Below are 15,255 nucleotides of genomic sequence, written 5' to 3'. Positions count from 1 at the left end.
TGTAGCTCAATATTATGTGGTATGTAGCTATGTGGTATGTAGCTCATTATTATGTGGTATGTAGCTCATTATTATGTGGTATGTAGCTCATTATTATATGGTATGTAGCTCATTATTATATGGTATGTAGTTCATTATTATATGGTATGTCGCTCATTATTATATGGTATATAGCTCATTATTAAATGGTATGTAGCTCATTATTATATGGTATGTAGCTCATTATTATATGGTATGTAGCTCATTATTATGTGGTATGTAGTTCATTATTATATGGTATCTAGCTCATTATATGGTATGTAGCTCATTATTATATGGTATGTAGCTCATTATTATATGGTATGTAGCTCATTATTATATGGTATGTAGCTCAATATTATATGGTATGTAGCTCATTATTATATGGTATGTAGCTCAATATTATCTGGTATGTAGCTCATTATTATGTGGTATGTAGCTCATTATTATATGGTATGTAGCTCGTTATTATGTGGTATGTAGCTCATTATTAAATGGTATCGAGTTCATTATTAAATGGTATGTAGCTCATTATTAAATGGTATGTAGTTCATTATTATACGGTATGTCGCTCATTATTAAATGGTATGTAGCTCATTATTATATGGTATGTAGCTCATTATTATATGGTATGTAGCTCATTATTATATGGTATGTAGCTCATTATTATATGGTATGTAGCTCATTAATATATGTAGCTCATATTATATGGTATGTAGCTCATTATATGGAATGTAGCTCAATATTATATGGTATGTAGCTCATTATTATATGGTATGTAGTTCATTATTATATGGTATGTAGCTCATTATTATATGGTATGTAGCTCATTATTAAATGGTATGTAGCTCATTATTATATGGTATGTAGCTCATTATTATATGGTATGTAGCTCATTATTATATGGTATGTAGCTCATTATTATATGTAGCTCATATTATATGGTATGTAGCTCATTATATGGAATGTAGCTCAATATTATATGGTATGTAGCTCATTATTATATGGTATGTAGTTCATTATTATATGGTATGTAGCTCAATATTATATGGTATGTAGCTCAATATTATATGGTATGTAGCTCACTAGTATGTGGTATGTAGCTCATTATTATGTGGTATGTAGCTCAATATTATGTGGTATGTAGCTATGTGGTATGTAGCTCATTATTATGTGGTATGTAGCTCATTATTATGTGGTATGTAGCTCATTATTATATGGTATGTAGCTCATTATTATATGGTATGTAGCTCAATATTATATGGTATGTAGCTCATTATTATATGGTATGTAGCTCATTATTATATGGTATGTAGCTCATTATATGGTATGCAGCTCAATATTATATGGTATGTAGCTCATTATTAAATGGTATCGAGCTCATTCGGTGGAGTGTTTGCCTTACATTATTGGGACGTAGGATCGAACCCCTAGTCGTATTTCTAATTGGGGTTTTCTCGTTCCAAACAATAGCCCAATAATGGTATATCAAAAGCCGAAGTTGAAAGTGCAGATAAAGTATCTTTGTTACTTACTGAGAAGTTCTAACGGTTTTCCTGTGATGGCTCTAGTCATCAATAATCAACTGATAGTATTGTATTTTGCATATCTTCAAGAAAGTAAGACATAGATACGTAGCATTTCCTTAATAATAGATTGTGGTGAGCTAGATCAGATGGTAAGTCAGACAAGACACATATATTTTTGTCATTTCATTATCAAGATTTAGAGAAAATAAGTGTTCCATTTACATTACAGTGGGTCCCATAATTATTTTGGAGTACTGCGAGACTGGACAGCTTGACCAATGGTTGACCAAACAGCAAGGCAAGACAACAGATGACACCATCGAGAAGATGCAGAGGATTGCCATGGAGATCGCGCAGGCCATGGAGTACCTTACGTCACGAGGGGTAAGACATCAGTTTAATACAAGATTAATACAAGATTAACAATGTATAGATACAGAGGATTGCCATAGAGATTTCCCAGGACATGGCGTATCTGACGTCACGAGGGGTAAGATATCACTTTAATACACGACTATAATGATGTATAGATACAAAGGATTGTCATATAAATTGCCCAGACCATGATGTACATGACGTCACAAGAGGTAAAACACATGTGTAATACAAGGGGGACTAATGACGCATGGATACAGAGGATTGCCACAGAGATAGCTCATACCATGGCGTATTTGATCTTACGAGGGGTGAAACATCATTTGAATAGAAAAACAGACTAATAATCTATAATTACAGAGGTTAGACAGGGATATCGCCCAGTTCATAGCGTTCCTGACGTCATGAGGTGTAACAAGATACTAACAGTGAGCGGAACCTTTATTGATAGAGTCCACTTCCAATTGCTTTTCGTTTTACTTTTAACAGATCGTACACAAGAAGCTTGCAGCAAGAAATGTGCTTCTAACCTTCATTCTTCAAGCGAAGGTCACAGGATTTGGGCCTCAACGAGGAGATGACGCGGAAGAAGATGAAAACTCGAAAGGGGTAGGCAGACATTTACATCGTGGCTTGAATGAAGGCTACACTACTCTTAAAGCTGATTGAATTTTTCCAATTAAACATAGGTGTGAATTTATACATAAACGTTAAAGATCACTAATAAATAGATTATACTTTCATATTTTTCCTATTGAAAATTACTATATTATATTTATTAAAATATATTCATCACATTTACATTTTATCCTGCTAAATAAATTCTACAGAAGTCCCTTGTACATTATGTGTTACTTTTCAACCGTTTTTGTTTTCAGAGTCGTATTCCTATCAAATGGACTCCCCCAGAATGCCTCAAGTCTTTGAAACACGCCGATGAAAAGAGTGACGTGTGGTCTTATGGTATCGTCCTGTGGGAAATATTCAGCTTGGGTGAGTTATTATTTGTCTTTGGTAGCGCAACAAATGAGTTCTGCTGATAATAGGGAATATCTTGATAACTTAGCGACCACTACCACCACCACCAACATCAACCTTCTTTAGTGATGTGAACGTACTTTCAGTTTCAATTTTCTCAATCATCTTGGTATTGTCGACTGTCTAGCCATTTGTGTTACAGCAATATCCTTATTAGGCAGCTGTGTCACCAGAGCCCTACAACCCAGGGTCAAAACAATACCCTTGATGGAGAGAGATTTTATTACAAACATACGTTTTAGTTTAGTGCTTATGGAACTTGAGTATAGAATTGTACGATGTGTATACTTTTAGTAAGTAAAACACGAGAGTATTGTATCATTAGTACCACTTCAAAATATGTTTTATAGGCATTCGGTTGAGCATGTATGCTGTCATGATTTGGTACCGACATCTGTATAATTAATTTTCATCGTTTTATTTATTTTAATTTTAAATAGAGCCGTTTTAGTATGTATTAATATGTTTTATTTATTAATATGATATTTGCGTATTGTATTATTATAAAATAGGCTAATTGTTTTATTTTTTCTACAACTTCACAGGACAAACTCCGTATCCGAACATTCGAAGTCGTGACATCGCCGGCAAACTTAAGGGTGGCTACAGACTTGGACGACCTGAGTTCTCTGAAGATCTGTAAGTGGTCACGTACATTTAAATTTCAGTTATAGTAGGGGAGTATCTAAGAATATTTATTTATTAAAATAACAGAAATCTGAAAGACAAGGAAGGAGAGTGTGAACCACCTACCTGGTAGTAATCATGATAGCATAAGATCACGACCATGTCAAAGTGTCTTTGTGTGAAGATGATACGAATTTCAATGTATTACTGGATTGTTGTGGTTTCCTTCAAGCTATGTGTTTCATGTAGCCAAGTCGCAGTTTTTGGGCCCGATTTACGAAGCCTATTTTTCTTAAACGCAGATGTGTAAGCATTGTAAATGTAGCATTTGGATACATAAACTGAATACTGTTCACCCCAATGGCTCAATGAGTACAGCCCTACTGGCTTTAACAACTAAGACTTTTTATTACTCCTTTGTTCTTTAATTTTATTGTTATTCTATTGGTCAGCTCCTGCCTTGTTACCTTTAACTTCCAAGCTGACATTCTCTATTTTATACCTTACTGGTTATATGCCCAGCACTTTGTTTGTTTATTCCCCTGAGGATGTTGGTTTTTAGACTAACGGAACGTCGAATATTTTAAATATTTTTATGTAATTTAAAATTTTAAGGTGGTTTCAGTGGAAACATATATTTTTATATGTACTTTTTAAATATAAATGTAGCTATACGCGTATAAGACTGAAAAGGGCTTTTTAAAATTTCATTTGGCCGTTTGTCTTTTCTCTTTCCCTTTCTTATAACATTTATATGTCAACAATAAGCAAAACTATATGATTATTAAGTCAGTAGGCTAAATCAATAGCTTTACAATGTTAGCTTCCTACTTGTCATTCGTTCCAGGAAAAGAGCGAATTTGTCCCCATTATTATTCACATTAGGATGTATGAAGTTTTATTAGAACGATCAGTTTAGATTCAGTCAGTTTTTACATAAAAGATGATATCATTAGGCATCAAAAGCTAAGGAATGAACCAAAGTTATAAGGATTTAATTTATGTTACCAAAAATATATGGATTTACCTCATGTTTTATTACTTACCGTTTAGACACTACAAAATGATGCAAGACTGCTGGACAGAGAAACCCAAGAACAGACCAACCTTCAAGAAGCTGGTGGAGAACATGGAATCCATGTTTGGAATGCAGGCTGCTGCAGATGATGTTTATATGTACCAGCGGCCTTAATCTTCAGATGATACCAGCGGCCTTAAACCTCGTCAGATGAAGTTTATTTGTATCAGTGGCTTTAATCTTCAGATGATGTTTATTTGTACCAGCGGCCTTAAACCTCTTCAGATGATGTGTATTTTATCAGCGGCTTTAATCATCAGATGGTGAATATTTATACCAGAGGCCTTAATCTTCAGATGATGTTTATTGTACCAGCGGCCTTAATCTTCAGATTATGTTTATTTGTACCAGCGGCCTTAATCTTCAGATGGTGTTTATTAGTTCCAGCGGCCTTAATTTCTAGCAGCAAATGTCAATGGAAACTTTTGGACCATGTATACATTGAGTTTGAATATACTTATGTTTACACATATTATGGAAATTTTACAAACAGAATAACAAGACTGTTGTTATTTATTAGTTCGTTTTAGGTGCTGAATCATAATCCAATTCTACTGTCAAATGTTTTCAACAGGATTACGTATGATGCAGTAACAATACAAAGACTTGATAGAAATGTGTCAATTTACATTTTAATAGTAATGATTCAAGACAGTGTGTATGTATATTTGAAATGCATTTTGCTTGATAGATTTCAAAACAAACGTATTTTCAGTAGCACATGTGTGTATATATGTATTCCATATATGTTTTTAGAATAAACAACAAAAATACATGTTCAAACGAATGTGTATATATAGTGGATAACTGGTTACTGTCTTCAGATATCGGCTTTATCCTGTGATGGATAGAATGACAAGTACCGTGAGACTTTACTGAATAGCATTCGACCCAAGCAGAATAAAGCCGATATTATAAGAAAGTAACCGGTAATTTATTTATTTTGCAATCCAACATAAGACGAACTCATTAATAAAACGAAACGTTGTATTTCTCAACTTCACCGTTTTGTAGAGAACTAGGTCTACACGTAATGAATGCCTTGTCGCCTATAATATCCAAACCCCAAAACAAAACGGTTCCTAAACAACAACAATAAAACAGCAATTCAACTGGAAATCAAATAATAAATAACTTTGAACACAACCACATTCCGTTGTTCATCTTAACTACTTTATAAGTTGTTCTCCTCCCCCACCCTCCAAAAACGAAAGAATCTATATTTTTTATTAGTGACAGAAAATATAGAAATTTAAATAGTGATCATATCTTGCCACAATATAAAGTGATTGCGGGATAAATACCCACACGTGTATTCAGCACATGACATGTACATTTCAATAATGTTTTGAAGTTTTAGAAATTTTCCTTTTATCTACTAATGCTATATGTATGCTCTATTTTTGTTTTACTATTTTTTTTATCTAAGAGGAAGTACTGCTCAGTTATTTTATATAACTTGCATGCGCGAAATGCTCGTGTGGTAATAACTTAATGTAAATGCAGATGTCCCAATATGTACTATATTGTATAACGTGTGTAAGCATTCACTTGGATGGTTTTTATTCATATTGTTCTAATGCCTCACAACACCAGAAAAATTGATGTATAAACAATATACTGCTTTTATTATATTTTACGTTTTTATAGGGTAAATATAAAATATCTCTTAGTCTGTCGGTCTGTTTGTTTTTCAAATGCACCAAGTATATGTCTGAGATGCAGTGACTCGTAAGATCGAACCCCACTGCGGTTTTCCCCTGTTCGATTCACAGTCCACTGCTGGTATGTCATTGACTATGATATGTATTATTCGGAACATTGAATATGAAATATCCCGTGTTACTATTCCATAAAGGTAGCCTAAAGGTTTGAACGTGATCCAGTGTAACGATGTGTATACTGGTTAGTGATGGAGAGCAACGTTTCACACGGGGAAATGCCCTTAAAAGCTACACTAGAGCTCGTCGCCATAGCGGTTACATCTCAGAGGTATGTCAGTTGTTTTTACTTTTAAAGCTGCATTTCGAGGTATTAGAAACACCAGGATGGCGAGAAACACAAACAATCTGAATAACGTCTGATTCAATTATCAAAAAAAAACTAAATTACAAAAAACCCCGACTCTAATAGTGCAAACTACGCTGTAGTGTGTAAAAACTAAGGTCTGTCGCTTTAAAGTGGGAGGCAGACAGATTGTTGCCTTGAGTCCCATTCAGAGTGATGCAACATGGCCTTACCTAGCGTAAAATAGGTGGGGTGACAGTACACACAAACATAGAATCGGGGCACAGTAATGTTAGGTCTTGTTTAGATTGGCATAAAGTGGGAGGCAGACAGATTGTTGCCTTGAGCCCCATTCAGAGTGATGCAACATGGCCTTACCTAGCGTAAAATAGGTGGGGTGACAGTACACACAAACATAGAATCGGGGCACAGTAATGTTAGGTCTTGTTTAGATTGGCATAAAGGCTCTTCTTAAAACAAAGGTTGGAAAGTGCTTAATACCTAAGACTATTATCATGCTGTGAAAGTTTAAAATTTCCTACAAGAGATGTTTCAAATGACCTGAAATATCGAGGGATGACAAACAGAACCAGTTGTATCCAATCATTGGCGATAAAGACAGCAGACCACTGGAAAAATACTTTTAAAAATACTTGTTTGTGGGTTTTGTTTCGTCTTCGTTTTCTGTGGGTTTATTTTTGTTTTTGGGCGGGGGAGATGGTCCAGGCCTATTTTTTTTACATTTTGTGCATATTTCACCATTAATTATCACAGCTGATATGTAATGTCGAAGGCGTCATTGCACGAGACAACGACCCCTTCGAAGCACCAGTGTTTCAAGAATTTGTCTCTTCTATTAGGCCGTTCTAATGCGGCAACATATTGTTTCGACCCTTGAATATACTAAATGTTTGCTACCGACCTCGTAATCGTGGTTTAGGCCATCGGTCTACAAGGCGGTAGGTACAAAAGTGCCACTTCATTATATAGCTTATTTCCCTCTAATAGTTTTCGTGTGGTCCAAATTACGCTTATTGCTTTACTCCAGAGAAAAATTCCCAAGTTCGACGTTATGTTTGATTCCAAAAATCATTGTGTATGGATTTAATCTGAATTTGTTGCCAAAACGTTTTTGAAAATAGGTTCAATTTGTTTAATAAAAAGGCGTGCAAGACTGAGTACACTCCGTCTCACACACGGCACATAGAAGTGGACTCAATTTTTCAATCATAAAGGTGTTTCTAACTGCAATTACATTTCTAATCATTTTATAAATTAAGTCAAAATCGTGATTTTTAATTAATCCAGAATTTAGTGTTTGCCAAAAACAAAATCCAGTTTATGTTTTCATTAAAAATGGTTTTCTGTTTGGACTTAAACGATGCGTCTTTATAAGTTCGTAATAGCAGAACTACATATATGTCCCTAGTTTTCGCGACTGTCACGCCTTTATTCCTATCACCTACGTTGATACGAAAGATGGCGTCTAAGTCACCATCGTAGGGGTCTTCGTGTTTTAATCTCCACAATAGAGGTCGCGGAAAGTTGTCCTGTAGGTCTTTTATTTGGCGATAAAATGCCGCGCTAGTCGAGCAACCAGCGAAGTCAATAAAGTCGTTCGTCCCTAAGTCCCATAATATGTCTCTGACTAAATTTAGTCGTTCGCTACGTATACTTTTGTATTGTGTGTTACTTATCGTCGGGTTGTCATGGAGAGGTTCATACAGAATCTGTTGATAGCTCTCCGTGTCGCGTGTAATGTCGAGTTCGTCCCAGATTAATAATATGCCTTTGTAAATGTTCGGCATTAGGTTACAATTGCCTTTTTTGTTTATAATTTTACATTTTAAAATGTGTCTTTCAGTGTTTAAGTTTTTGTATTGGCCTAAAAAGTAATCTGCTAAGGATTTCCAATTTCCCTCTCCATCTAAAATCAAAAGTCTACTTACAAATTTAATTCTTTGTGCTTTAATTTTTAGCCGAATATTTACAACCCCCAACCCACCTTAGGTAGTTGAATTTGCTCTTTTGATATAAAATGTTTTCTATAACTCCAAATAAAATCAAAGATCATTGTGTCAATTTGTTTAGCATATTTTTCCGGAAGTTCCAAAACGTTTGATAAATACCAAGAGCAACTAGTGGCGAGTGAATTTACAGCAACTATATACTTGCCATGCAATGTTAATTTTCTGTTACTCCATATATTTAGAATTGTTTTAATTTTTTTAATTTTGGGTTCCCAATTATCTGCTGAGACGTCAATGTTGCCAAAATAAAATCCTAATATTTTAATTTTTTCATTATTCCATCTTATATCAAGAGGAGTGTCTTTCTCATACCTAAGTTTCCCCATTAGGAAACCGTTGGTTTTCTGAAGATTTACTTTAGCTCCAGATGCACGTTCTGTAGAATTTTGAAAAGTTGTTTGACTGAGTCTAAGTCTGATAGAGTTGCGTTACCGTCGTCCGAGTACCCTACCCACTTACTAACGAAGCCATCTGGTAAAGTTATCCCATTAATTTTGGAATCTTCCCGAACAGCTTCAGCCAAAGTTTCAGCTATCAAAATATACAGAACAGTGCTGATCGGGCACCCTTGCCTAATACCCCGAGAAAGATTAAACAAGTTTGAAACATACCCATTTACCGTAACAGCTGATTGAATATCAGTGTAATCATTTTAATAAAGTTTGGCCCAAAATTAAAGTTTTGTAAAACTTTAAACAGAACGTCCCATTCTACTCTATCATAAGCTTTTGTTTGATCTAAAGAAAGTATTAACCCAGGTAGATTATTACGATTAACATATTCTATTAAGTCCCTTATTAATGATGCTCCGTCATGAATTGATCTGCCTTTAACTGAACATTTCTGATTTGGGTGGATGATGTTTGGTAAACATTATCTAATTCTACTCGCCAAAGCTTTAGTGATAACTTTATACTCACAATTTAATAAAGAGATGGGTCGCCAGTTTTTGAGAAGTTGTTTTTCATTTCATTTCCAAATTAAAACAATTACACCACGACGCATGGTAAAAGTTAATTTTTCCTAATTAAAAGCATCGTTAATTACTTCTACCAGATCACTACCAATTAAGCTGAAAAAAATCCGGTAGAATTCGGCAGTCAAGCCATCACAGCCTGGTGATTTATCATTGGCAAAAGATTTAATAGCAGATGAAACTTCGTCAAGAGTTATTTCCCCTTCACATGCGTCTCTGTCTTCATCACTTAACGTCTTTGTCATTTTATTTAATAAATAATTTTGTGCCGAAGCGTCCGTCTTTTCAGATGTGTATAATATTTTGTAAACATTTGTAGTTTCATTTAAAAGTTCGTGTTGTGTGTCAATTACATTTCCGTCTTCAATTATAAAAGAATTCATAAATTTATTATTGGCTTTTTGTTTTTCAAGATTAACGAAATACGCTGTGCATCTTTCACCTTGTTCAATTTCAGTAACCTTGACCCTAAATCTAGCCCCTTGTAATTGTAATTGTTCATAGTCTTTAATCTTATTTTGTATATTAATTAATTCTGAGTAATCGTCCAACTGTCCAATTTCGTCTAGCTGTGTTAGGAATATTTCGTCTTGTTTTAAATTATAAATGTAAGTCCTTTCAGTACTACGTTTTTGTTTACAATAGTCATCAGTGGTCAGTGTTTTGATTTTTGTTTTACCCAAATCCCACCAAAACAATAAATCATTATAATTCCCCTTTTTCGATTGCCATGTACGCCAAAAGTCATTAATTAAATTTACGTAATTTTTGTCTTTTGTTAAAAGCCCACAGTCCCGAAGGAAGGAAATGGTTTATTTAACAACGCACTCAAAACATTTTATTTACGGTTATATGGTGTCGGACATATGGTTAAGGACCACACAGATATTGAGGGAGGAAACCCGCTGTCGCCACTTCTTGAGCTACTCTTTTCGATTAGCAGGAAGGGATCTTTTATATGCACCATCCCATAGACAGGATAGCACATACCACGGCCTTTGATAAAATTTAGATGGAAACATAACCAATAAGATGTGTAGATTGGTGTTCATTAATTATAAGACCGATGACGAGTGTTATGTAGACCTCTGTGTTAACCAGTACCAAGTTTCCAAATGCACGTTGATATTGTTAAACCGGTGGCGAGATTATGTAGACCTCTGTGTTAACCTATACCAAGTTTCCAAATGCACATTGATATTGTTAAACCGGTGGCGAGGTTATGTAGACCTCTGTGTTAACCTATACCAAGTTTCCAAATGCACATTGATATTGTTAAACCGGTGGCGAGATTATGTAGACCTCTGTGTTAACCTATACCAAGTTTCCAAATGCACGTTGATATTGTTAAACCGGTAGCGAGATTATGTAGACCTCTGTGTTAACCTATACCAAGTTTCCAAATGCACATTGATATTGTTAAACCGGTGGCGAGATTATGTAGACCTCTGTGTTAACCTATACCAAGTTTCCAAATGCACATTGATATTGTTAAACCGGTGGCGAGGTTATGTAGACCTCTGTGTTAACCTATACCAAGTTTCCAAATGCACATTGATATTGTTAAACCGGTGGCGAGATTATGTAGACCTTTGTGTTAACCTACACCAAGTTTCCAAATGCACGTTGATATTGTTAAACCGGTGGCGAGATTATGTAGACCTTTGTGTTAACCTATACCAAGTTTCCAAATGCACGTTGATATTGTTAAACCGGTGGCGAGGTTGAGAGCTCGCCTGAGGTGCTTGCGTCGCATGATTGAACCACCTCGATGGGTACATTGCAATCAGTGCACCACAACTGGTCAAAGACTGTGGTATATGCTTTCTTGTCTGTGGAAAAATGCATATAAAAAATCTCCCGCTGATAATGAAACAATGTAGTGGGTTTCCTCTGATGACTACGAATCAGAATTACCAAATGTTTACATCCAATAGCCGATTATTAATTAATCAATGTGATCTAGTGGTGTCGTTAACAAAAACAAACTTTAAAAACAAACTTTGTTAAACCCGAAGTGTGTGTGTTGTCTTCCCTGACCCTCCCACCCCGACGTGTCTATTTACAAAAGTTGCTTCCATATGCCTTGCATCACAATCCTTGTGATCAGTAGAAAAAAGAGAAGATATTTAACTACACCTCAATCTATTTTAAACTACTGCAATTTGTGAACACCACATATAACATATGGCTGAGAGATGAAACCCGTTGTCGTCAAATAGGCTACCCCTACATATAAAGCAGAAGAGGGATTTTTATTTGATTAAATCATTTTCCCATAGGCAGGACAGTACATACCACGGGCTTTGATGTACCAGTCGTGGGGCACTGTATCGAGGGCGAAAATGTACGATTTAATTGTCCTACTCTATATCCATACATACAGATATCTCGCTTGTGCCCCCCCCCCCCCCACTCCCCTCCTACACACCAGCGATTGTGCACGCGCACTTGAAATATCGTTCTTACAGGCCTACAGATATACATAGATCGCTAAATAATTAATCTGAAGTACTACCTGGTGAGTGCAACACCACTGCCATTATATAATGTATTCCAACAGTTTTTCGTACATTAGTTGCGCGTAATAAAGTACGATTAGTTGGCAGCTATGTGCTAGTTATGCAATTATAGCTGAAATTTTACATAATTGCATTCCCTGACTGGAAACTAAACACCATTGTTGTATGGCAGACATTCCTCCTATATAAACGACGCTGCGACATTGTTAGCGTAATTCCAAACCTATACGTAGCTCCCTTATTTCATTTTTATAACGACCGTTCAAAAATGCGCAAAATGTCCTTCATCTAAAATGCGCACTCATTCCTTTTGGTACATTTTTGGCCATCATCCAAATTCCAAATTCCATAGCACCACCATACTTGCTACCAATCAACCGGGCGGCTGACGCTCCCTTGCGTCAGTCAGCACAGGCGATCCTTCCTCCTACCCCCCCCCCCCCCACCTTCCCCGTGCCCATGATAGGCGTGTACTACAACAGCTTGGTCTGAATATACACGTTAAACCATATTCTGTTCCTGTATTGTTAGCGTGTGTGTGTGTGTGTTAGCGCGCGCGTGTGTCTGTGTCTGTGTGTGTGTGTCCGTGTGTTTGTCTGTGTGTTAGCGTGTGTGTGTTAGAACGCGCGTGTGTCTGTGTCTGTGTGTGTGTGTCCGCGTGTTTGTGTCTGTATGTGTATGTGTGTATGCGTGTGTGAATATGAGTGTATGTGTATGTGTGTGTCTGTCAGTGTGTGTCTCTGTGTGTGTGTGTGTGTGTGTGTGTGTGTGTGTATCTGTGTATGTTTGTGTGTGTGTGCGTGTGTTCGTGTGTATGACTGTGTGTGTGTATGTCTGTGTCTGTCTGTGAGTGCGTGTGTCTCTGTGTGTGTGTATGTGTGTATATGGGTGTGTGTGTGTGTGTATGTGTGCGTGTGGTGAGGGTGTTTGCGTGTGTGTGCATCATCAAAATCGACCATATAGCTAGTGTAAAATGATAAAAAATACTCGGTTTAAAATATTTTTTTTAAGTTTTCAGATAATATTTACAAACACGAACAACTAATTTACACGGACCTCCCTCTCGCCCCCAACCGCGCACACACAAGAAATCCACCTCATACATGTGAAAGGTCTTTCAAGTGCGGAAATGTAAAATGTTCTATGACTTCACCCCAAGACGGCTACAGACTCATTTTACACAAAACACACTACATTTGCATGAGCGTGTTTGCAAACGCAATGCTGTTCTCCCCTGTCAACTTCAGTCAAAGTGTTGCCACTTCGAAGCTGTCTGCCATGAAATAATAAGTCAAACAGGTGACCACTTGTGCGGATATATTTCCGGATTTTGGTCAGCTAACTTGAACAATAACACCGTGTGCATGTAGAAACAGGTGTGGACAGCTAAGAAGACAAAGTCCGAGGACACGGACTAAACGGGGTCGAAACCGATTGGAATCGTAAGAGAAATTGAAATGTTTTTATTTTAGCGGGATTTGAGCTACTGTACCCAGCCTGACAATCCAGCAACCTGCTTACTACACTAATGGTTTGATATTGTATGTACATGGCATTGTATAACCAATGTCAAAATAAGCCTGTCTTTTATTCTATATAATTATAATAATACATATACGTATTAGTACTATTATAAACTTGCAGTATGTACATTGTATATCCATTTCATTGTAAAGTTTGTTTTGTTTAACGACACAACTAGAGCACATTGATTTATTAATCATTGGTTATTAGATGTCAAATATGTGGCAATTTTGACATATATTCTTGGAGAGAAACCCGTTAAATTTGTTTTCCATTAGTAGCAAGATATACTTTATATGCACCATCCACAGGCAGGATAGCACATACCAAGGCCATAGTTATACCAGTCGTGTTGCACTGGATGGAACGAGAAATAGCCCAATGGGCCCACCGACGGGGATCGATCCTAAACCGACCGCGCATCAAGCGAGCGCTATACAACTGGGCAACGTCCCGCCCCTCATTGTACAGATGATGCCGATCTGGCGTTATCCCTTCCGTTGACTCCGTGTTACCAATAGAGCTGTTTTTTCCTGGATTTTGTTTGTCGGAAAATTCACTTTCAGTAGCTACGGCAATATGTGTAAAGGGTGGGGTGGGGTTTTATGAAGAAAGAAAGAAAGAAATAATGAAAGAATGAAAGAAAGAAAGATAAAGGACCCCATCACCCCCCAAACCCCCCCCCCCCCCCCAAAAAAAAAAAAAAAAAAAACCCAAACAAACAAACAAGAAGCAAACAAAAAAAACTACAAAAAACCCCAACAACAAACAAACAAAAAAAACACCCGTATAATCAAGAATATTGCGTACACATTATGTTTCTTAGCACGTTATCTTACCCTTTCTTGAACCAGACCGATCTATAAATAGCACCGAGACGGATCTCTTGTTTGCTGGCTTTATCTCGGTTCCAGGGTGAACATGGGGATAATAACGTTACGAAATATAATTCATGATGCACATATAAAAAAGGACCGGCCTCGGTGGCGTTGTGGCAGGCCATCGGTCTACAGGCTGGCAGGTACTGGGTTCGGATCCCAGTCGAGGCATGGGATTTTTAATCCAGATACCGACTCCAAACCCTGAGTGAGTGCTCCGCAAGGCTCAATGGGTAGGTGTAAACCACTTGCACCGACCAGTGATCCATAACTGGTTCAACAAAGGCCATGGTTTGTGCTATCCTGCCTGTGGGAAGCGCAAATAAAAGATCCCTTGCTGCCAATCGGAAGAGTAGCCCATATAGTGGCGACAGCGGGTTTCCTCTCAAAATCTGTGTGGTCCTTAACCATATGTCTGATGCCATATAACCGTAAATAAAATGTGTTGAGTGCGTCGTTAAATAAAACACTTCTTTCTTTCTATATAAAAAAGTGCCGTTATAGGTTCACTTACTCTAAATCAGTCCCCTCTGTCAATACTGTTAACATTTTAAAATATAATTGATATGGAAATATAATTGATATAAGGATGTACACATTCTTGCGAGAAACCGAGTTGTCACCGATTGAGAGCCGAATTTACGAATCCTGTT

The 15,255-nt window shown here is 36.7% G+C and overlaps 1 protein-coding gene and 1 long non-coding RNA gene across 4 annotated transcripts in view; one reads left to right on the top strand and one right to left on the bottom strand.

Moving 5' to 3' along the window:
• Positions 1-6,340, top strand: part of LOC121383106 — a 48,724-nt gene extending 42,384 nt beyond the window's left edge. For 2 of the 3 annotated variants that reach the window (XM_041512890.1, XM_041512891.1), the window contains 5 exons: positions 1,777-1,931; positions 2,412-2,531; positions 2,801-2,915; positions 3,506-3,599; positions 4,641-6,340. In XM_041512890.1, coding sequence (XP_041368824.1) covers positions 1,777-1,931; positions 2,412-2,531; positions 2,801-2,915; positions 3,506-3,599; positions 4,641-4,779 — 623 coding nt within the window. In that variant the 3' untranslated portion in view covers positions 4,780-6,340. Of the gene's footprint in view, positions 1-1,776; positions 1,932-2,411; positions 2,532-2,800; positions 2,916-3,505; positions 3,600-4,640 lie in introns of those variants that run through there. The other variant, XR_005959259.1, reaches the window with a different exon arrangement.
• On the bottom strand, positions 6,035-10,062 carry LOC121383107. The gene is made up of 2 exons (XR_005959260.1): positions 7,640-10,062; positions 6,035-7,586 (listed from the first exon to the last, which is right to left on the bottom strand). It is a non-coding gene; the product is annotated as an uncharacterized LOC121383107 (long non-coding RNA).
• Between the last annotated feature and the right edge of the window lie 5,193 nt (positions 10,063-15,255).

This window comes from Gigantopelta aegis, chromosome 10 (assembly GCF_016097555.1).
Source record: "Gigantopelta aegis isolate Gae_Host chromosome 10, Gae_host_genome, whole genome shotgun sequence".
Lineage (NCBI taxonomy): Eukaryota > Metazoa > Mollusca > Gastropoda > Neomphalida > Peltospiridae > Gigantopelta > Gigantopelta aegis.
The sequence above is the reverse complement of the archived record's forward strand: the minus strand, read 5'-3'. Positions and strand labels throughout refer to the sequence as shown.